The sequence below is a fragment of the Peromyscus eremicus genome, chromosome 6, assembly GCF_949786415.1.
Source record: "Peromyscus eremicus chromosome 6, PerEre_H2_v1, whole genome shotgun sequence".
NCBI classification, from domain to species: domain Eukaryota; kingdom Metazoa; phylum Chordata; class Mammalia; order Rodentia; family Cricetidae; genus Peromyscus; species Peromyscus eremicus.
In genome coordinates this window covers 91035157-91058144 of record NC_081421.1, presented here as the reverse complement: position 1 = coordinate 91058144, position 22988 = coordinate 91035157, and the positions used below count along the sequence as shown (strand labels likewise).

The 22988-nt window shown below is 37.9% G+C and overlaps 1 protein-coding gene across 1 annotated transcript in view; it reads right to left on the bottom strand.

The window, feature by feature from the left end:
* Window positions 1-22988, bottom strand: part of Dpyd (dihydropyrimidine dehydrogenase) — an 839421-nt gene that overhangs the window by 104585 nt on the left and 711848 nt on the right. The window contains exon 20 of the mRNA XM_059266163.1: window positions 10106-10285. Coding sequence (XP_059122146.1) covers window positions 10106-10285 — 180 coding nt within the window. The remainder of the gene's footprint in view (window positions 1-10105; window positions 10286-22988) is intronic.

The window sequence follows — 22988 nt, the reverse complement described above, 5'->3', positions numbered from 1 at the left end:
AATTAATATTAATAAGGTACATTCTGATTAAAGTAGTTATATTTGATGAAGTATGAGAAATTACAGTTAACCACTTAACTTTCATGGATGACAAAGGAAATAATTACACTGTGGTTGGTAATTAGATATCAATTTTAGATGATAAGGAGAAATAAGGAATCACATTTTTTTATATATGTATTGGACAAAGGAAAGGAGCTATGGAGAGATGGGAAAACATGGGGGATATGAGTACAAAATATCTTGTTTCAGACACACAATGATAGACTGCAGAAAGTGATTACAAATTTAAAACTATGCTGTTGTTGGAGTCTCTTGGCCAGCTGACCTGGTACTGTTCCATCTACAATAGAGAGTGGAAAGCTGTATTCTGCAACACCTTATCCTAGGTCAAGTCCACAAAGCAGTAACAACTGATCACACACGTCTGCTTGGCTTACCTATGCTTCACAGGGGTCTTGGACACAGGACTCCTGGGATCCAGAGCTCCTGGCAGGAACTATGCCAGTGGTTCTCAATCTGTGGGTCGGGTCGTGACCCCTTTGGGGTTACATGCTAGACATCCTGCATGTCAGATATTTACAATACAATTTGTAACACTAGCAACATTACAGTTATGAAATAGCAACAAAGTAACTTTATGGTTGGGGGTCACCACAAGAAGAGGAACTGTGTTAAAATCTTGCAGCATTAGGAAGGTTGAGAACCACTGCATCACAGCTGCTCTGTGAAGTGACATCAGCTTACCTGTGGTTTAGGAGGAATGAAGCTGAGAGGGTTACAGGACTTAAGATGCTAACAATAAGCAATGCAAAATGACCCCTTCCTAGAAGTGAAGGACTCCTACCAGTACCTCGCCTGAGTGATTTGTGTTAGATTCGAGTATTGCTATTCTATTCTGGCAGCAGTGGTGTGCCCCTCCCTTCTGATTCTTTTAGGAATGATGCTGGACTGCTCGTGACCCAGAATTAGCTACTGTATTTCCATTTTCCTTAGAAAACGAATGCTTACAAATTATTGAGAAGCGTTTTACCAAAGAGTGTGCTTCAAAGGAAAAAATAAAATATGCTAGCCTTTGGCCAGATTAAATAAAAGTTATTATGATTGTGTTATAACAGAAAGTTAAAAAAACATAAAAATAAGGCAAAACACTGTTTGAAAATCTACACAAATGATGAAATAAATTATTAATGCATCCCTCAAATATTTATATTTTTCCTAATATTATCCATCTATTTTAGATAAGGATATATCCAGCATTACCCTGGAATAAGTTAATCAATCTATCATTCTACTATATATTATAAATTATAATGCTAACTACTGTATTAATTGCCTCCTTTATGCTAGACACTCAGGACACATAATTTCTGGTCTTTATGAAGGGCCTGTGAAAGAGGTAACATCACCTTCTTTGGCCTTTGTGCAAATGGGAGCCTAAGGGATGCATGTCCCTGGTCCAGGCTCACTTAGCAGTAAGGCATCAAATTCTAGACTTGAATTCAAACCTGCCAGGCTCCAAATATCTCTGTAGTATTGCTCTTTACACTGCATCTTACTGACTACTGGATAGGGCTATTGAACACTGGCAAGTGAGCAGGAGCTCAGCATTGCAAGTGGGGTTATAGAATTTGATTCAATACCATTTTTTTCTTGTCATTTATAAAACAGGTATCTGTTCTACTGTTCTAAGGCCCTGGACATTCTCACACTCTACCTTGGAAACTACTCAAACCATACAATGGTGTTATATTGGTAAAGGAAGGTTCTTCATATCTCGGCTGTGTATTCTGATTTGGTAATTCTGGAGTTTGGGGACTATTTGGGGACTATTTCCTTGTTTTATGATATAAACAAATAAACAACAAATTACAAATTACAATTTAGCCTCGTGCAATTTTGTGTATAGCCAGACAAATTCAGCCCAATAACAATAAGATTTTCATTTCAATCATTACCTAAGTAACAGGCATATAATGTCATCTGTAACTTTCTAACAGTATAGTGAGACCATCCGGCAGTTCAAGGGAAATGAATGTTGGGCCCAGAGCTGCAGGTGGAGAAGGCAATATGGACAAGGACCCCAAAACTTTAAGGTGAACATAAGGGGATTGGCTTTCATCCTCCCTACCCCATCCTGTTTTTCACTTCGCCGATGAGGTACAAATACAGTAATTAGAGAAATAAAACAAAAACAAAACAAAAGAAAAAACCCAAAAGTTATGTTTACAAGACTATCAATGCTGTAAGATCCCACTAACAAGTTCTTCATGGCAGATTCTTCATTCTTTTTTTGGTTTTTCGAGACAGGGTTTCTCTGTGTAGCTTTGCACCTTTCCTGGAACTCACTTGGTAGTCCAGGCTGGCCTCAAACTCAGAGATCTACCTGGCTCTGCCTCCCAAGTGCTGGGATTAAAGGCGTGCGCCACCACCGCCCGGCTAGATTCTTCATTCTTAAGGATCTCTATAAACTACTGATTGAAAAGGTTGTGCTGTTTCCAATTAACCCAGCACACGTTGTAAGGTATGGTCTATATTTTCTTTTCTGATTAAAATTTCTCATGAGAATCAAGTGTTCAGACTATTTCCCCTCATTCTGTGATGCGAATTTTCATTTTGTAAACTGTCTCTTGATGAGTGGAAGTTAATTTGTAATGACACTTACCATCAGTGTTTTTCTTGTATGGTTAGTGAAATTTGCATATGGTTCAAGAAATCTTTACTTGCCCAAGGACATGACAATTTTTTTTCCTTTTCTCACTGTCTCTGTCTTGTCTTCTCTCTCTCTCTCTCTCTCTCTCTCTCTCTCTCTCTCTCTCTCTCTCTCTCTCACTTTCTCTCTCTCTCTGTCTCTGTCTCTCTGTCTCTCCCTCTTTCTCTCTCTTTCTTTTGTTATTTATTTATTTTGTTTTCTTCAAAAATTTACAGGCTGAGGTTCTTACAGACAGACACCCAGGTTCTTACAGACACCCAGGTTCGGTTGCTAGCACCCACACAGAAGCTGCAGTTCTAGGGAATCTGACTCCTTCTGATATCCGTAGGCAGTGCACACATGTGTCAGGTGTACACACATGTAGGTAAAACATTCATACACTAAAATAAAACGAATCAATTAAAAACTTAAAAATTTATAGTCCAGAGAGACAGAACACATGTCTTGTCCTCAGCTCAATTTTGTAGTGGACCTAATTTGCTCTAAAATTCTAAATTTCATTGGACCTTTATTTTTGTATATACAATGTGTTCAAATGTATGTGTGTGTGTGTGTGTGTGTGTGTGTGTGTGTGTGTGTGTGTGATGCGTTTCATTAAAAGAATACTTGGTTAGATTGTACTTTCTCTACTGGATTGTTCAGGCACTTTTGTTGAATATCAATTCAGTGTGTATGTGTGGGTCTATTTCTGGCCTTTCTATGTGTTCCACTGATTTATGTGTCGATCCAAGCACCAAAACATGCTTGTTTTGACTGTACATTTATAAAGCACCCAAAAGACCATGAAGGCGGATAGTCAAAGTCCTCTAACATTGTCATGTTTTGTGAATTATTTTGGCTCTTCTAGCTCTCTCAAAACCAATGTACATTTTGAAATGAACTCGTCAACTTTAAAACATATGTTAGAATTTTGAGTGGGATCATAATGTTCAGACAGATCAATTTGAACAATCTGACATCTTTCTACATTTCATCAGTGATTTAAGGCTTCTTTAGCCTTCCTTCATCAACCCACTGTCGTTTTCCCTGGGCTGATATTGCATGTATTTTAATTTGGTCTAAAGTAGTAGTTCTTGTTGTGTTTGTTTCATTTAAAATTGTATTTCTACTGGTTTTTATTCTAATTATTCATGTAAAAATATAACTGACTTCTGTATATTGTTTTTGTATCATGAAACTTTGCCAAGTCCACTTATTATTTTAATCACATCTCTATCAATTCTTGGTATTTTTATGTGAATAGTCTTAACATTGAAAACAACAGTGTTAGCATTTCCTTTAAAACTAGACACGAGTCATTCCCCTTATTGTCCTCTTCAAGTATTTATTTTAACTCTCTACCATGGGATAGAGGAACAAGAATTCCTCATCAGCTGTTGATCTTAAAGAAACAAGTTATTCTTCCCAATGTTAAGTACCATGCTAGCTGTAGAAAATCTATAGATTGCCAGGGGTTATCATTATGAATGGATGTTGGGTTTTGCCAAATATTTTTTTTTTGGTTCTAATGCCTTATATCTAATACATTAAAACTGCTAAGTTTCAGTTTAAAATAATAAAAAGAAAAACAGATTAAGCAGATACTTCATTGAAAAAAATCATATAGATGGCAATGGTGTTGAGAGTGTAATACCATTAATTATCAGGAATAAAAATTAAGATAATAATATTGATATTTATACACACACATTAAAATAGCTCAAATAAAAATGACTTAGACTATCAATGTTTCATAGAATGCAAAAGTAAGTTTACATACCAACAAGTTGTGAGGATGTAAAATGTTTCAACTACTTTGAAAATATGCTTGAAAGTTTCATGTAAAGCATATAGCCACCTTTTGACCATGAGATTAGATGCCTACATATTATCCAAGATATATGGAAATACTGAATCACAAAAACAAGTTGTATAAGAATGCATTTCAGATATCAAGAAAAACATCAAACTGCTGTTTTGAATGAATAAGCAATTTAGAGCATATTTATAAATCAGAATGCTATTTACCAATAATAAATACCTCAGTGAGTGAGAGTTGTCATACACAGACCCTCCCACACACATTCTGTATACTTCTGTTTAAAATGGAAAAGAACATGAACAAACTGATATTGGTGCATAGAAACTAGCTGGTGTTTGTTTCTGGTGGTGGTTAGGAAGAGATGATGGCTACGGAGCACTTACAAACATCCCTAGGTGTGATTATAGTCTACATTTCAGTTGAATCAAGTCATGGTAAATGTATCTATTCATTTATCAAATACTCCATTTAATATCTATATATTTTTCATATGCAAATTTAATACCAGTGGGAAGAAATAGAAATAAAAGAAAAAATATTATAAATAAAACAAATGTATGTTTTAGTGCTAAGGACTGAATAAAATAGTTTGTGGTCACTAGACAAGCCCTTTCCGACTGAGCTACAATCACAGTCCAAACGCAATAAAACTTCAAAGCTGACACTTAGGAAACAGTATTGTCTTCTGATGGCTACCATCACTAGAACTTCTGTTATGGCCATGCTGTTGATTTCACAACACACACACACACACACACACACACACACACACACACACACAATATGTATATATGGACACCTTTCTCTCTTTGGAAACTTGACAGTCATCACCATATAAACTTACCATACCCTCCTCATGACAGTCTCACACTATATTACTTTTGATTCTAAAACAACAGAAGAATGTGAGTGGCCTTGTGCCTCCATCTTTGCTTTCTACCCTTGAAACAAAGCCTTGGTTCCATGGCAGCATTTCTGATCTCATCCTAATTAGAGCTCCTTAATGAGCTCAGATTAGGTTCACTTATTAATATCGCTGATATGTATTTCATCATGCTTTAATACCTGCTGAAAGTAATTTGGCACGTTTACTCTTTCTTTATAAATGCCTGCTATTCCTGAAAGACCAAGCTGGAATTTTAATTACAAATTGGCTTTCTCTTTTTCTTCTAAATAAGAATACCACAGATAATTTGTGTAGTTTAATTCTATAAACATGTAGCATTGCTCTAAGTGCTTGGAAACTCATGGAAAAGGCAGATCTTATACACAGTTTTAAAATGCTTATAATGAGTTGCAGCAATGGCCAAGGAGACACAGGACTAGAGGATATGTTAAGCTTGCTAATTGTGTGAGCAAAGGTCTCTAGGAGAGAGGAAGCGATTTGATTTTCCCAATGAGAAAGGAAACCCTTAAATGGTGTTATGAAGGAAATGAAACTCAAGGTATATATTAAAATAAATGAGTGATCATTGTATTCATCCAGCAATTGAATCATTGTAGTGGTTTGAATAAAAATAGTCCTCATAGGCTCATAGGGAATGGTACTATTAGGGAGTGTGGCCTTGTTAGATGAAGTGTGTCACTGAGGGAGGTTATGGGTCTCAAATGCTTAAGCCAAGCCCAGTGTCTCTCTCTTCCTGCTGCCTGATGATACAGATGTAGAACTCTCAGCTACTTCTCCAGCACCACATCTGCCTGCATGTTGTCAAGCTTCTTGCTATGATGATAATGGACTAAACTTCTGAACATGTAAGCCAGCCCCAATTAAATGTTTTCCTTTATAAGGGTTGCTGTGGTCATGGGGTCTCTTCACAGGAAGAGAAACCCTAACTAAGACAACCACTCTGCCACTGCCTTATATGATGGACACTGTTATTGACACTGGTAAATAGATCTGGGCCCTCAAGAAGCTTATCATAACTTTGGCACATTTACCAAGCCAAGAATACCTAGCAGTTGCTTACTAGCCTATCTCATTATTTTTTCTGGATTGTTTTCCATCTCATTTTACTAATGTAGACTCACAAAATGAGACTTACAGGTTTGTCTTCATTCCTTTTTCATGGCTGTGATTGAAACTCCCTGACAACAGACACTTAAAAAAGCAAAGCTTGATTTTGGCCAATGGCTTCACAAGGGTACACTCTGTCATGGCATGGAAGGCATGGCAGAAGCAGGAAACTGGTTAGTCAAGCTGTATTCATAATCAGTGACTTAGTCACTGTTCTATCACTATGAAAAGACACAAGGACCAAGGCAGCTTTTATAAAAGAAAGCATTTAACTGGGGACTTGCTTATGTTTCAGATGTTTACTCCATAATCCTGGCATGGAGCATGGCCCACACACAGTGCTGAAGCAGTAGTTGAGAGCTACATACTGACCCGGAGGCCCGGAGGGAGAGACTGAGACTGGGCCTGGCATGGGCTTTTGAAACCTTAAAGCCCACGCCCAATGACACACTTTCTCTAATAAGATCACACCTACTTCAACACAGACACACCTCCTAATCCCTCTAAACCTTTCAAACAGTTCTGACCCAGCATTCTGATATATAAACCTATGGGAGCCATTCTCATTCAAACTAGCACATTTAGGAAACAGAGAGAACATGTAACTAGGATATAAAGCTTCCAGGCCTGCCCCCAGTGACTCACTTCCCCCAGTGAGTCTCCATATCCTACACATTTCACCATCTTCCCTAATAATGCCACCAGCTGAGGGCCAAGTGTCCAAATACATGAGCTTATGGAGGGCATTTCACATTCAAACAACAAATTTAAGGGTTATTTTCTTCCCTGCTCTTTATTTATAATGTGATAGACATATTGATAGTCTGATGAGCCTGGTGGTTATCAGTTCTACATTCTGGCCCTACATTGCATTACAACATTTACCCAGTTGCTGAATCCACAATCATTAAGCCTGTACTAAGATATAAGGATAGATAAGGCAGGGTGCTGTCTAGCACAGTTAATGGATATCAAATTGCAGTTCTGTGATACCTACTGGGACTCAGGTTCTAGGGGAAAAAAGTAGAAACTGGTTCTGGTATAGAAGTCAGAACATAAAGTGAGAAGATGATAGTATTTAAAAGTTTTCCTTGTTGGATTGGAAAGGTGTTCCAGAGGCAGGCAACAGCATGCGAGATGCATGGATCCCCAATTATGCTGAAGGATTGGCCTGTAACTTTTCCTTCTCTGGCATGTTAGGGCTTGCTCAGGAGTCCTGTTCCCCCTCTCCAACAATGAACAGTAAGGACATTTAGTCCTGTGTTTTTCTGATCACAAACTCTGTTTCTCAATTATTAGACTGCCCAATGGCTTTCATGGTTCCCAAAGAAATAATCCCATGATTTTTCTTATTTCCCATGCCTCCAAATGCTGAATACTAACACTAAATTTATCAATTCCTTGAAAAAATAGCATACTTCACTTAGCCAAATCCGTTTCCCAGTTAAAGTCTCGTGGTTTCACATTTTCTATCATCAAACTCTGCATTACAATTGTTTTATTTTCTTTTTGGTGTGTACTCTACTCTAGCATTGCTTATGAAAGAGAAAGTTTAAGGAGAATGTCACTTGTACTTTTCAAATGAGACCCAGCTAATTCTGATAAGTTTTTCTGAGCAGGATCTATGCTTTTTCTCATTTTCTCTATGGCATGAAAACACTGTAAAAAAAAAAGTGTCATAAATAGCAGGGTACAATATTTTAATAAGTTGCTTACACACACACACACACACACACACACACACGCACGCACGGGCGCACGGTGCACACACACACTCACACTCCATTAAGCAGACTTAGACAAGAAGTCATCTGAAGTGTGTGACTCCAGAGTGCTTAGATTCACTAGTCAGGATGTTAGTCTACGGGGAAGTCCCCTGTTGTGTTAGTCATATCGCCTTGCACTGGAGAACCCAGGGTCTATTTCCAGACCAGCTGCTTGTTTCTCATTTTATCTTTGAGAAATGATTAGGCAATCTTTTTTTTAATAATTGATAATGCTGAAAATCATACTAATGATTTTGCTGAAGGCTGGGCTTACCAAAATAAAGTCCAAATCTATATCTAAACTATTAGAAAATCTATTTCCATTTATGTCATGGACACAGATGTCCTCTTCCCGATCCATCATTCCTTTGAATATGGAAATGGAGAGATGAGGGTGAATACCCTTTAAAGGACAGAACATCATAGCACAGAGGAGCTGCTTACATTTCAGTTCACATGACACACACCCAAGTTTATAGACGGTCATAAACTACCACGTCAGAAACAATTTCCATGAGATAGATATTTTTACACTGAATTGCATAATGTCATCTATGATTTTTTAGTTATAAACAACCTTAGGGTATTGCTGATCATTGGTAAAGGCAAGGACACTCTTTGAATACTGAAGACTCAGTCTATGATAATATGATTAGTTACACTAATAATGCTGCTTAGGCACTGTCTTCTAATTACAATATTATAAATATTAATGTCACAGCCTTTCTGTTTGATTGCCACTCACGGAGTCATTCATCATGATATTTTCCTGGAACCCACTTTGTAGATTTTATTTCTTTCCCTCTTTCTCATTACTGAACTTGCAATCACACATATTATTCTTCAAGAATTCTTTATTTGTGGTTATCTGTTACGCTGAGGACAGTGATATTTCTCAAGAACACTGCCCAGTTACGTGTTGTATCCCTCAGTCTTGCTGAGCCTCTCACCATCATCCAAGGCGGCACACCCAGGGTTTTTGTTTTCCATTCTTTTTCATGTGACCTGTTTCAAGTTAAAACTCATGTGAATTATTAAATGCTTCCTTAAAGAATCTTTTCATACCGCCTCTCTCTCTCTTTTTAAAGTTAATTATTGATGTAGTGACAAGCTGAAAAGACTAAGAATTATAATTTTTTTTCTCCCCTCGTTCAGGACTCAAGAAATATCTTCTGACAATGGTTGTCTATTTAGAATAATACAAAGGAAACACAAAGGCAAAATGCTGAAGGTTGTTTTAGCAAAGAGTTGCTCAAATCACTGGATTATACAAAATGTAAATGTAGTGTATATTTCTCAGAAAATAGCAGTTAGAGAGAAAGTCGGGCTGCAACCTTTGGCGCCCAGGTTTAACCACATGGCAGAGGCAGTTACAAAAGATAGTGATTAGATTTTAATTTAAAAAAAAAATGGCATCATATTATTCAGGACTCCAGTGATTTGATTGTCTTGAAAATAGAAAGGTAATGTTATAATCTCCAGAGCTTGTTAAAAAATAAAGAAATCGCCAGCTCCCCCACTGGAAAGAACGCTAGTCATCAGTATAGTCAGCAAGAACTCATAGGCACGTCACACCACAAACTTCAATCTTTTTCTTTCGTATGACCTTGTGTTTACTCAGAAGGTAACTCAGAGACCTCTTTTATGGCTGTAATCAAGCCTGTTTCAGGATAATTCTACTGTAAAAAATCAACACCAAATAGGCACTGTCTTTGGTACCTTCAGGGAGATGTGGCAAAGCAAATGACCTAAAAGAGAAATGAACTCCAGCAGAGTTCTCCATGGTCAATACAAGAGAGGCCAGCACATACCTGTCCTGTGAGCTCAGCAATACGTGGAACTGGTTTCCCTTTCTGATGACTCATAGTGGCTGGACTCTGCCCATCCCAGTCTGCTAATTCTTCAATGCTCTTCAGATAAAGCAGGGCTTTGAGGCCAGTGCAGTAGTCTTCAATCACAGTGAAGTCCTGGTTTTGAATAGCACTACATACCTAGGGAAGATAGAATGGCAGAACATCAGACCAAGATCGCTCTCTTCAGACAGACATAACCTTCAGTCATTTAACAAATGTTCATGTGCCAGATTTGTTGTAAGCAAGCAGATCGATAGCTGGATTAGAATAGGAGTGGGAGGCAAGTGGGGAGAAACCATGGAGACACAGAAGAACCTCTAGAAGTGTTGAATCCTTCATTTAGCTTTGTGTGCTGACATTCTCACAAGCGTGAACACACATTGCAAAGCATAGGAAATTATATATTGTAAACATATACAGGTTACTGCACACCAGATATGTCTCCATACAGATGTTAAACACTGATGCCTATGGATGAATTTTGGTATAACATAGACACTTCAGTTTTCTTGTTTTCCCTCTCTTTGAAAACACTACCAGTGAGCTGTTCTCAAGACTTGAAGTTGAAAAATGGCCTTGCTAGTATTTGTCAACCATTTGACATTCACACAGATTTCCTTTACAAGCCCATGCTTGAGAAACATACAGTTGAATTACAAAAAGAAAACAAAAATTGAACACAAAAATATTCTCCTAATGTTTTATGTTTGTGTAGGGTGCAATCCATAGCTATCCTTGACTGTATGTGGGCTGGGCACACTGACTAGTATAGGAGGAGCACAGTCAGCTACCCTGGTAAAACTGCAGCTGTCCTGTTCTAGGTAGTGTACATAGGCATGATTGCTAGCTACTTCCCACTGAGCCAACTTGGAGTCTACTGCTGCACCTGGTGATTGGTGTCACACGACTATCAGAATGCTGAGGGCCAATGAGAAAGAGACAACACAGCTAAGAGAGTCTCTAGCTGTCAATGGGAAATCGAGGGGGGGTATATAGGTTCGCCCCATATCCATATTAAACGAGTCCATTGCTTGCTTCTCACCTGACTCCCAGTGTCTGTGTCATTGACACCACCCCTTCTCACTTCCTTCACAAAGGGATGTCCAGATAGAGTGACCTGCAACATGTTGACTAAGGCTTTTTTTAAAAAATGATGTTTTGACTGCTTTAGAGGTCTTTTCCAGTTTGTATCCAGCCAGCAACCAATCATTCTTCAATCTCTTAATTGTTACCTTTTCAGAGAGGTTCCAGGATCCCAGAGAAGGGTAGGCATTCCTTTAATATAGTTATCTTGATTTATAATTAATGTATGATTATATGCTTGGCGGCAGAGTCCAGAGCATCTTGGAGGCTTAACACAGGAAAATTGTTTAGTTTTTATTTTATGTGCATTGGTGTTTTGACTTCATGTATGTCTGTGTGAGGGTGTCAGATTTTGGAGTTATAGACAGTTGTGAGCTGCCATGGTGGGTGCTGGGAATTGAACCTGGGCCCTTTAGAAGAACAACCAGTGCTCTTAACAGCTGAGCCATCTCTCCAGGACCAACAAAGGAAAAGTGTATTTATTTGGGTCACTATATTAGTTCCAGCAACCACCACATAGTTTACTACTTGTTCTGTACTCAGTGAATAGAATGAGTGATTATTAAGAAAAGTTTTGGGTGAACACATGTAATAAAATACAAATAAGTTACCTTAGAGTTAAAGAAGAAATGGAAGTCAACAGTCTCCCTAACCTGTATCAAATACACCCAGTAAATCATCCAAATAAAACTAGGAAAAGTCCAATTCACTTTTATTTTATTTTTTCAGATGTTGAATTCCTACTACAGTTGACTAATATGTGTAGACCATGGTTCTAGTGCACCCTAGTAGAGACCCATGTCTGCAGATACTCAAGTTGTGCATATAAAATGGGAATAATTTTCTCTTTCTGCAGTATACTTTAAATCAACTCTAGATGATTTTCTATACCCAAGATAGTGCAAATACTATGTGAACTGTTCTCAATCTTTTTCATTTGGAGGAAAACTGTCTATCCATGTCCAGGACAATTGTGAAGCATGCCCCCAGGTGAGAAGTGTTTATCTAGTTACTCTTTATCAATAACAAAATTGGGATTCAGATGTTGGAATAAGAACCTGAATGATCAGAGGAATGAAGAAGCCACCAGTGACCTCCTATCTCTTCCATTCCTCCATCTAAAAAGACTGAGATCCTCTTTCAGCCCTGTCTTATTACTTCCTATCTTCTATCAGTCCTCAGTCCTCCAAAACCTCTTTTGGTCAACTAGTGGTTAGCTCTGCCCTCTAACTCAAAGCAAACTTTATTGTCAGAATATCTTACAACACAATTGCAATTATTTCCATATATTTTCAATCTCTGATCAGTTTAAATAGTTCTTGGAGAATCTATGACATGAAGGGTGAGTTGTGGCTATCAAGGTGCCTGCAATGGTAGCTGATAGAAAGGAATTAGGTCAAATATGAATTAAAATTCACCCAAATGGGTAAATGAATAAGAGTCTATTTCAAAATCTTCTAAAGCCTTCTAGGCTACTGACTAAATAAACTTTACTATAATGCATATGCCTGGCAGTACTACTTGTTAACTAGAAATATTAATTTGGTATAGAGAAAGTATTAAAATATAAAATGATTCAGAATAGGGAAGAAGTGAAAGAGTAGGAGAGGGAGGTTTACAGGAGGAGAGAAAAGGAGAAGAAAGGAGAGGAGAGGAAAGGGGAGGGCAAAGGCAGGGCAGGACAGGGCACAACAGGACAGGAGAGAGAATCCACCTAGCTAAGAGTCAGAGTGTCCATGATGCCTTGTAAAAGGCAGCCAAGCATGGACTGACTCTTCTGGATACGCCAAAGCTTAAAAGCAAGGCTAAGGAAGTAGGTCACGAAAGACACTCAGCAGAAAAGACGTGAGGGGCTTAACTCGAGTGTTGCAGAAAGTTCTCAGGAAACTCAAAGCTGAGAAGTGATCCCAATCCCTAGATTTAGCAATCCAAACAAGACTAGAGGTGCTCACATTCATAGGGAAGAAGCTACTTTTTCTATCTGGAGGCTAAGGAATGGATGAGGACTGAGAACTTAAGGTATAGGGACATTCTGTAAATACAGGACATTTAGATTCTGTTAGGGCAAAAAGAGATCTAGGAAATATTGTTTTCATTGCTCTGCATTTTATTTTTTTAAGCTATTTTATGAACTTGGTTAAGACGGCCTGAATGACAGTGAGATAAGACAAAAAACAACATAATATTTAACACGAAAGGACTTAAAATAGGCCTGGCTCTCTGGTCAACAGCTTTTAATTAGTAATATCATTTACTTCTCAAAATAACACTAGCAAGAAGACTTATTTTTTAACCATGTTTGTGTAGATCAGGAAATGGGATCTTAAGAAGGTCAAATTAGAGACCGAAGGTCCATGTGGCATGGAAGTTCACTCATCACCACACAGGATTGATGACTTCTTAGGACTCATGATCACATAAGACTCATGTAGTCAAATGTGAGGTACACATAAATAGAGACAGAGGAAAAGCCATTTTAAAGTAATAATAATAATCATTCCTAAATTGTTTCAGACAAACATGTTTAGAAAAGTTTGATCTTCAAACCCAATATGGCTACCTTAAAAACAAAATCCATGATGCTGGATTAGAAATAATCAAATTTTCATTTGTTTTCTAGATTGAATAGCAAGAGTGAAAATAATGACAAACCAAACCCCTCAAAAAGCAGAAATAAAAGGTCCTAATTTCCAATATTTAAATGTGATTTGTTCCTATAAGGTAGGGGGAAATATAAAATTCTACTTTTCAGGCATAGCATTAATAAACTTTCTCAACATTAATGATGTTTTTGTTTTCAGAACAATTTTGAGAGCCTCAGAATTTCCTCCACAGTTTTTCTTGTGATTGTTTTTTCGTTTAGCTGTAAAAAGCAAGTAATACTTTCTTTAACCTTATTTGATCAAGCTAAGATTATATTTTTATAGTATATGTTTTTACTATATAGTCTTAGCACATACACATAAGAAATTTGATTTTCTGAAAATTACATCATGTCATATACTCTGTGGGTTGTTTATAATTCTTTGCTAAAAGAAATCTAGAACTATTTTCAAAGGAATGAACAGGAAAATATAACCTTAGTCATTCCAGATTTTTTTTTCAGAGAGAAAACTATAAAAGCTATACTAGTAATTCTATACTAATTCTCTTAATCCAGAAGCATAACATTTGTATAGGATAAACTCAGCCAAGATGTGAATAATCAGAGTGCAGAATTGGTGTCTTTGATGTATTAAAGAACATGGTGAGCCATGTGCTTTATACTCTACAATGTTAATGTTCTGCACAAGTGGGAGCTACACCAAGTATGAGAACTGAAATTTGAAGAGGGAAAAGAAATTATACTCTAGCAAGTGTATAGGGTGGTTGGTGATAGAGGCAGCAATGGATTCTGTAGGTAGATGTATATGCTGGAAGGGACCGCCGGCACATACACACATACATATGGCAGTGTTCACACTATCCATCTTCATTTCTTAATTGATCTATTTCATTTTTATTGTACAATAGGATTGAATATACTATTTTTCTTGAGGGATTTTCTGATACTAGGAATTTTGCACATTGATATTATCTTTGAAATTTTTAGGTTTGGGCTATAGCTCAGTGGTAGGCATTTGCTTGGCATGACCAAAATTTTGGTGTATTTTTAAAAAAAACTGAATACACATGAGCCCATCTGGAGATCTCATGAAAATAAACATCATGTAGGTTCTTAGTGGGATACTGGAATTAGGGCATTGGTGGCAGGTTTCTAGGATGCTGTTTGACCATACTTGGACTAGTTTGGAGTACTAGTAAAGGTCAATATCATCTACATCTAAAATTTTGTCTGCAAAACATATCTCTTCTCAACAATAATAATTTTCTATTTTTCTCTATTAATTATATTAACATCTTCACAGCCCTTAAAAGAAATGTTATTTATAAGTAAACTGTGACTAAAGAGACAAGAATAATTTTCTGATTACATAATACTATGAGAAAATAAATTTTAGGATTTATCATTAGGAACTGGGCTTCCACTGTAGAATGTGACCTCAGAAACTGGAAGTGCTCAGCAAGGTGCCAACTTTACACTCCAGGGAGGGCAAATGATTAAAACACCAATGTATAGCTGATGTGCCTAAATGGGTGTGTTTTATATGACATTTTTTAACTATTTGCTTAGCAGCTTTGATTAATGGCTGTTCACATGTTTGTTTAGTATAATTGGAAGCTTCTTAGTGGCTAAGGCTGGTGTACCTTTCTTCACAGCAGGTTGTTAGGTACCATTATGATGATGATTAGTGCCACCATTACTTTTATAAGTGTGAGTGTCCCTAGAGTGAGCTATTTTAAATAGGGACTGTAAGATCCTCAGTGGGACCAGGCCCATGTGGGTACCTAAGTAGGCAGGTGGTAGCTGCCTGTGTAATGTGGTTTGAGGTATGTCATAAAGCTTTCTCTGCATCAATAGCTTTCTCTGGGGGTTTGACATGGTGCCCTAGATTTTACACTGAGTGAAGTCATGCTTTATCAAAGACCCGTCTGTGAAAAAGGAATTTACAAATACCTGGGAAGTGACAGAGAGTTTAAGGGCCTATTCCTTTCCCATAATTCCTCATTATGTGAAATTAAATTAATAGTAAATTATGCATTGATGGAGATTTATATCTTAAAAAGCTCCTTTCCATGCTCCATTTCTTCCAGTAGTCAGAATAAACCTCATTTAGGCAGAGGATGAGGCAATAGTCTTTCCTTAAAAATGGAAAGAGATTAGAGTTGAAGTATTACTTCTTAAAGTGAGATCTACTTTTATGACATATTAAGTTAAATGGTGAGGAACATATACAAATAAGGCAGGTATGTGGCACATATCTGTAATTCTAACACTTGTGAAGTGGAAATAAAAGAATCAATGGTTCAAGGCCAGTCAGTCTCTGACACAGGGAGTTTTAAGGCCATTATGGGTTACACAGGACCCTGTCTCAAGATACAAATCAACAGAATCAAACAAAAGAGCAATATATAAAAAGAGAATAGACTACTTGAGTTCCAAAGAATTCTTAGATGCATATTTGTTAGCTTTCTTCACATCAAAGGAGAGATTAAACATTTTGCACATAAAAAAACTAAAGGCAATATGCTGTAGTGTTTAAAATAATAGCTGCTGCTTCATAAGCTAGGTGTGGACTAGACAGGATGCAATTTTAAACTTAAAAATGTTTGGTTCAATGTCATAGAAGAAGATTGTGACCATTGTTTTTACTCCCATTAAGTAAAAAAATAAAAGCTTTGGTATTGGTCAATTATCTATGTGTGGGACACAATTCTCACTGGGGGTTATATCATTTCTTATCTGAGTCACCCCACCCCTTTCCAGTCTGAGACAAGTAGATGAATTCTTGCTGTGAACATTTACTTGGCTCTTAGTGGTACGTGTGGAAACCGAAGGTCAGACTGACAGATGGTACTGGAGTGCACTGGTGCACCTTCAGGAGAGTAGAATTTAAAGTACCTAGCAATGGTCAAGTGAAAAAAAAATCCTTGCTTATTCCAAATCCCCAGTTTCCTTTTAAGTATTCAAGATAATTTATTAAGAAGCTATCAAATCTAATTCCAGACTATATTCCCAAGTAAGTAATCTGGCAAAGAAACAGTTTGTAAAATCCAAGCACCCTTGAGACCTGCTTGAGTTTGGTTTAAGACAGCAGCATGTTTTTTCAAATGAGAGTTTGAAATGTGCTAAAGTTCTAAAATGAAGATCTTGATCTGTGAGATATAACTCAGATAAATGTATGACCATAATTATCCTCTTTTTATTTCTTATCACACAAGCAGACAAACTACCACCCAGATCTTAGAAACCCATGACTTCAGGCATCATGCTAGTAAGATACACGTTTGCAATTCAGATCTCCAGTAATCTCAAAGTTCCTGTCATTTCAGGAGTAAAATTAACATTAGAGAGTAAATGTATTCAAATAAGGATGCAAATGCAACAATGGTCCTCATGTTCCCATCCACAGACTGTTATAGAGCTACCAAGGATTCCAATATCTTCTCATGAACACTATCCACCCATGAAACATGGATTGAAAAGTATCAACCTGTAGATGTAACCGTCTTATTAAATAAGAAACACAGAGCCGATTCAGAGAAGAAAGCCAAGAGGTCAGAACTAAGAGCCTTACCCTTCCTGCTTCTGCGATCCTGCTTCAGCCAAGAGAGCTCTTCGAAAAGGGGCCTACTTCCTGTGTGTATGTCTTTATATAGTCTAGCTGTTCTGCCTTCTCATTGGTTGTAAACCTAAACACGTGACTGCCTTGTCACTGCCTGTATGTACCGCCTCCAGGTCCTTAAAGGCATGCACCACCACTGCCACACACTTGCTATGGCTCTAAAACTCTGACCCCCAGGCAACTTTATTTATTAACATACAATTAAAATCACATTTCAGTACAAGTAAAATACCACCACATCAACCAATCATTTTTAAACAGATTTTAAGAGATTTAATTACGTGTATGCCTTTTCTTGATATGTACATGTGTATGCAAATGTTGAAGAGGTGAGAAGATAGTGTCTGAGCCCCCAGAAATGTAGTTACAAGTATTAATGAATTGCCTTATGTGAGTGGTGGAAACTTAACTTGGTTCCTCTGCCATATGAGTACATTAACTACTGAGCAATCTCTCCAGGCCCCCATCTAGCCAAGTTTAAAGAATCCTCGGGAACAAAACAATCCATCTTTACTAATCTATTGTGATAAAAGGTTAAACTGTTTAAATGATGTCAAAAATCTGAAATATTTTAATGAGCATTTTAGTTTCTAGATATGATGTTCATAAATCAGAAATATTTAGGTTATGATTTATTTTCCAAAATATGCTCAAAATAATATGAAAGGAAATTATTTTTTTTGTTTTCCTTTTGCACATTTAGCTTCCATATTTTCTAGATTCAGAGTGCAGAAAGGTTAAAGGCTCTGTCCCTGGTCACACAGCTCATCGGGGCAGGGCTGGCTCCCACCCTGTCCAAAACTGTGGCACTACCTTTGCTGTCTACATATCAGAGAATGATGTGGTGCTTGGATGAGAATGACCCCCATGGGATCATATACTCAGTCCTCAGTTGGTAGAACTATTTGGGAAGGATTAAGAGGTGTGGCCTTGTTGGAGGAAGTGTATCACTAGGGGCAGGGGTGGGCTCTGAGCTTTCAAAAGATACAGGCCATTTTGAGTTAGCTTTCTCTGTCTCCTGGTTGTGACTGAAGATGGGATTACTCCAGCACCATGCCCACCTGCCTGCTGCCATGCTCCCTGCCAAGATGGTCATAGACTGTAGCCTTCTGAAATTGCAAGCACCAAATAAACTCTTCTATGGGCCGCTGTGGTCATAGTGTCTTATTGCAGCAATAGAAAAGTAACTAAAGTAATTTGGAAGTGTGATGTCCTGTTTATAAGTGATGAAACCCAAACTAAACACTGAACATCAACCCAAAGTCACAAGATCGGTAGAGAAAAGGAAGGACTCGGAATTCCTGATTTCTGTAGATATTCTGTGGATCCTTATTTAAGCAAAACCTCTCTTTAATGTGGCAGAGTCCTTGCATATGCAGAAAAGTGCTTATTAATACTTTTCATCCGAAAGATCTTATTGCAAAATGATTCCAAACACATTGATAAATAATGGCATAAACCCATGGGTATTTATCTTTTAAAAATCTCTGTATTCGTATGACCCACTTGGATATTTACTGCTGAAACTCAAAACAGATCTATGTTGTGCTAGGGAGGTAGCACAACAAAACATTCAATCCCACCTTTCCCTACATCACATTTTCCAGTGGTATATAATTAGTAATTCCTCACTCAGAGTTGAGGTCTGACCAGTACTGACAAATATACTTTTAAAAATGGTGAATAATATATATTGTTGAAGTAATAATCTGAATAACAATATTGCCCTGTGAGCTTCTGGTACTACATAAACACGACATTGCTTACTAGAATTCATGAATAAAAACACCAAATTATAATTTTATGAAAATAGAGGTAAAAAGACAGCCCCTGGAGATACATATTATTTAGTGAGCTGGATTGAGATATATTTGTATATTCACATAAAACCAGAACTCTTCCTTGTTCTATAGTGTTAGTTTCCATTTGTTGGAGCTGTGCAACATCAAAGTCATGATGTCCCCCTATATTGCATTTAGCAGTAATGTAGCAGACGATGTGAAGAAATCAAAGTGAGAGTTTCTAAGTAGATTCCTGGCAATTGAGACAGCAGGCTCTTTCATCTGCTCAGTAACTGTGGTAGTGCATTGATTTAAACTCCTTCTGAGATCTCAAATGCTTTTATATTCTTAGGTCTCTCAAGCAGCCCTCCCCAAGTGATAAAATTCTAGCATTCAGCAGAATACCATCTTGTTTCCCCCCAAAGGAGAAGGCTTATTTCAGCTTTGCTATAAAACTGCACTGGATCACTAAGTAAAATAGTTGTCCAAATGTCACCCTATTAAGAAATCTGGCTTTGAGCTCACTTTTCTATGTTCTGACCATGGCAAATTGGATTGGAGGAGAAAGAACAACAGATAGCCCCACAGATGTGGCTTTTCAAAGATTCAACTCAGGATAAAGTCTAATGGAAAAGCAGTTCTGCTTATTAAATATTTTTAAAGTTTTTTTTTTTAAATCATGACTCATTAATACATCCTGACCGTATACGAGTGACTTATCCTGTTTTTTTTTTTTTTTCCACTTGGTTTATCTTCTTACTTAACCTCTTAAATTATACCATGTCTGACAAATTCAAAGTACCTGAATTCCCTCCTGCCCAGTCAAGAAAGGGCTTTTTTGAGCTTGCAAATTCATCTTTTCAATGTCAGTCTGTAGCTATTCTTTGTCTAATTAATTTTTTAATACAAGTTCAACTAAAGTAAGGGTGAAGAGAATAAAGTGTTTTTAAAATATATCTTACTGAGATCCAAACCACATTTGGCCAATTAGAATAACTATCAGTTCTCTGAGGCATGACTGGTAACAGGTTACCAATTCAACTACCACTCAGAGTGCCTACAGGGCTGATCTCTACTGTACTTTGGTGGTGAGGTGATTGAACTGAGGATGGTCTGGATTGATTACTCAAAGGGCTGTACTCTGCAGGGGAAGCCTCCCCTGCCCCTCTCCTTGTATCTGTCCTTTATAAATTGAGCTCCTCCTGGATTCAGATCTCAATAATAGCCTGAACCAGGAAATAATAATAATAAAAGAATCATATAGAGGCACAGTACCTCTAGCCTTTCATGTGAGTCTAGAGGTAAATGGGGCAAGCCCAGCTCAACATGTGGAGCTGAAGAATGGTGATTGCTCTTTCGCATCTTCAAAGACAGGACTGTTGATGGCTTTGACTCCCTATGGACATAAATACAGTTCTAAAAAGAGTACAGCAGCCCCAGAGTTCATAAACCAACAGGCTCCTGGGAACACCATTTGCTGGTCATGGCTGTGGCTGCAGTTTCTGGAAGCTTGATCAATTTGCTCCATAGGCAGCAGAAATTTCTAGTAAAAGAAATTCTCATCCTCCTGGGTCAGATTTTAGTGTAGCATCTTTTTACCACATTTATCTTCCATCACTCTTCAGTGACAGGTGGTGACAAGTGGGTCTGCCTGGACCACTGTGCATGCTCACCTCCTCTCACAATGAAAGTGGAGTAAGAAAAGGAAACCACACATCCAAACAATAGCTATCATATGACTAAAGTCTGAAAAAGACTCCTTTTCAATACAGTCAGCACAACTGTGGAGACTTGATTTGTCATGTCATTTACTAAAACACCACATAGAGTGTTGATCACTAAAGGAAAATAAAGACATTAAAATAGGGGCTGGAGAGATGGAGCAGCGTTAGTAGCACTTGCTCCTCTTGCAGAGAACCTGGATACTTTCCCCACAACCCACATGGTGCCCTACAACCATCTCTAAGTCCATTTTCTGTGGATCCAACATTCTTTTCTGGACTCCATAGACACCGTATGCCTGTAGTACACATACATACATACATACAGACAAATCATTTATATGTTTAAAATAAAAATAAACAAGCATTTACAATAAAATGATATCAAGATAGTGTTAGTAAATGAAAAACATTATTTTCTCATTATGCATAGTAAAAGTACATCTCCACCAAGTTCAACAACTACATCAGAATCCACAGAAATCCACATTGAATACTTTTCTTTTGAAGTGAATTATTTTTAGTTTCTATATTCTTCACGGTAACTCGTAAATTTTAATTTATTTGTCTTACTCCTTAATTGTTGTTTGAATCCACTGACATCATTCCAAATGTAAGAATCAATTCTACTTCTTCCACATCTTCTTGTTAGTCAAACTTCTACTAACAACAGCTCTACCCTGGAGAAAGTTTTTGTCATTTAGTGTTCCCAGTCTGGAGACACAAATTATGGGAGCAATTGTTACTGGATTTTATTTCCTTTAAGGATAACTGAAAGGAATTTGTACCTCAGAATTCTCTGAAGATAAGATTAGCAGTTGCTGAACTCATACTATCAAATCCAACACATGTAGTACTCTAAACTACTAACCTCCACACAGTTAGTACATATGTGTGCATATGTGTACTTATGTTAAGACATTCATATGATGACATATTTACATTTGCTATATAGTTGTATAATTTAGTGGAGATAAAATATACTACTGTAGACAAAATGGAGCCATAGAAGCTACAGAAAGCTTTACTATACTCTTTTGCATCTGGATCCTCTAATATTTGGGACTCAGTATCATACACATATCCAAGGCAGTCCAGTTTTGTCTTATGATCAAGAACCATGCTTTATTTTTATTTTTTTTCTTTTTTTTTAATTTTTATTTTGCAATACAATTCAGTTCTACATATCAGCCACAGATTCCCTTGTTCTCCCCCCTCCCGCCCCCCATTCCTATCTCCTCCAGGGCAAAGCCTTCCCCACAGACTGAGATCAACCTGGTAGACTCAGTCCAGGTAGGTCCAGTCCCCTCCTCCCAGACCGAGCCAAGGGACCCTGCATAGGCCCCAGGTTTCAAACAGCCGACTCATGCAATGAGCACAGGACCCGGTGCCACTGCCTGGATGCCTCCCAAACAGATCAGGCCAATCAACTGTCTCACCCACTCAGAGGGCTTGATCCAGTTGGTGACCCCCTCAGCCATTGGTTCATATTTCGTGTGTTTCCGTTCGTTTGGCTGTTTGTCTCTGTGCTTTATCCAACCTTGGTCTCAACAATTCTCGCTCATATAAACCCTTCTCATTCTCGCTAATTGGACTCCCAGAGATCCACCTGGGGCCTAGTCATGGATCTCTGCATCCAGATCCCTTAGTAGTTGGATGAGGTTTCTAGCACGACAATTAGGGTGTTTGGCCATCCCATCACCAAAGTAGGTCAGTTCGGACTGTCTCTCGACCATTGCCAGCAGTCTGTTGTGGAGGTATCTTTGTGGATTTCTGTGGGCCTCTCTAGCACTTTGCTTCTTCCTATTCTCATGTGGTCTTCATTTACCATGGTCTCCTATTCCTTGTTCTCCCTCTCTGTTGTTGATCCAGCTGGGATCTCCCGCTCACCCAAGCTCTCTTTCCCTCGACCCTCGCCCTTCACTACCCCCACTCATGTCCAGGCTGTTCATGTAGATCTCATTCCATTTCTCTGTCATTGGGCGATCCCCGTGTCTTTCTTGGGGTCCTGTTTTCCAGGTAGCCTCCC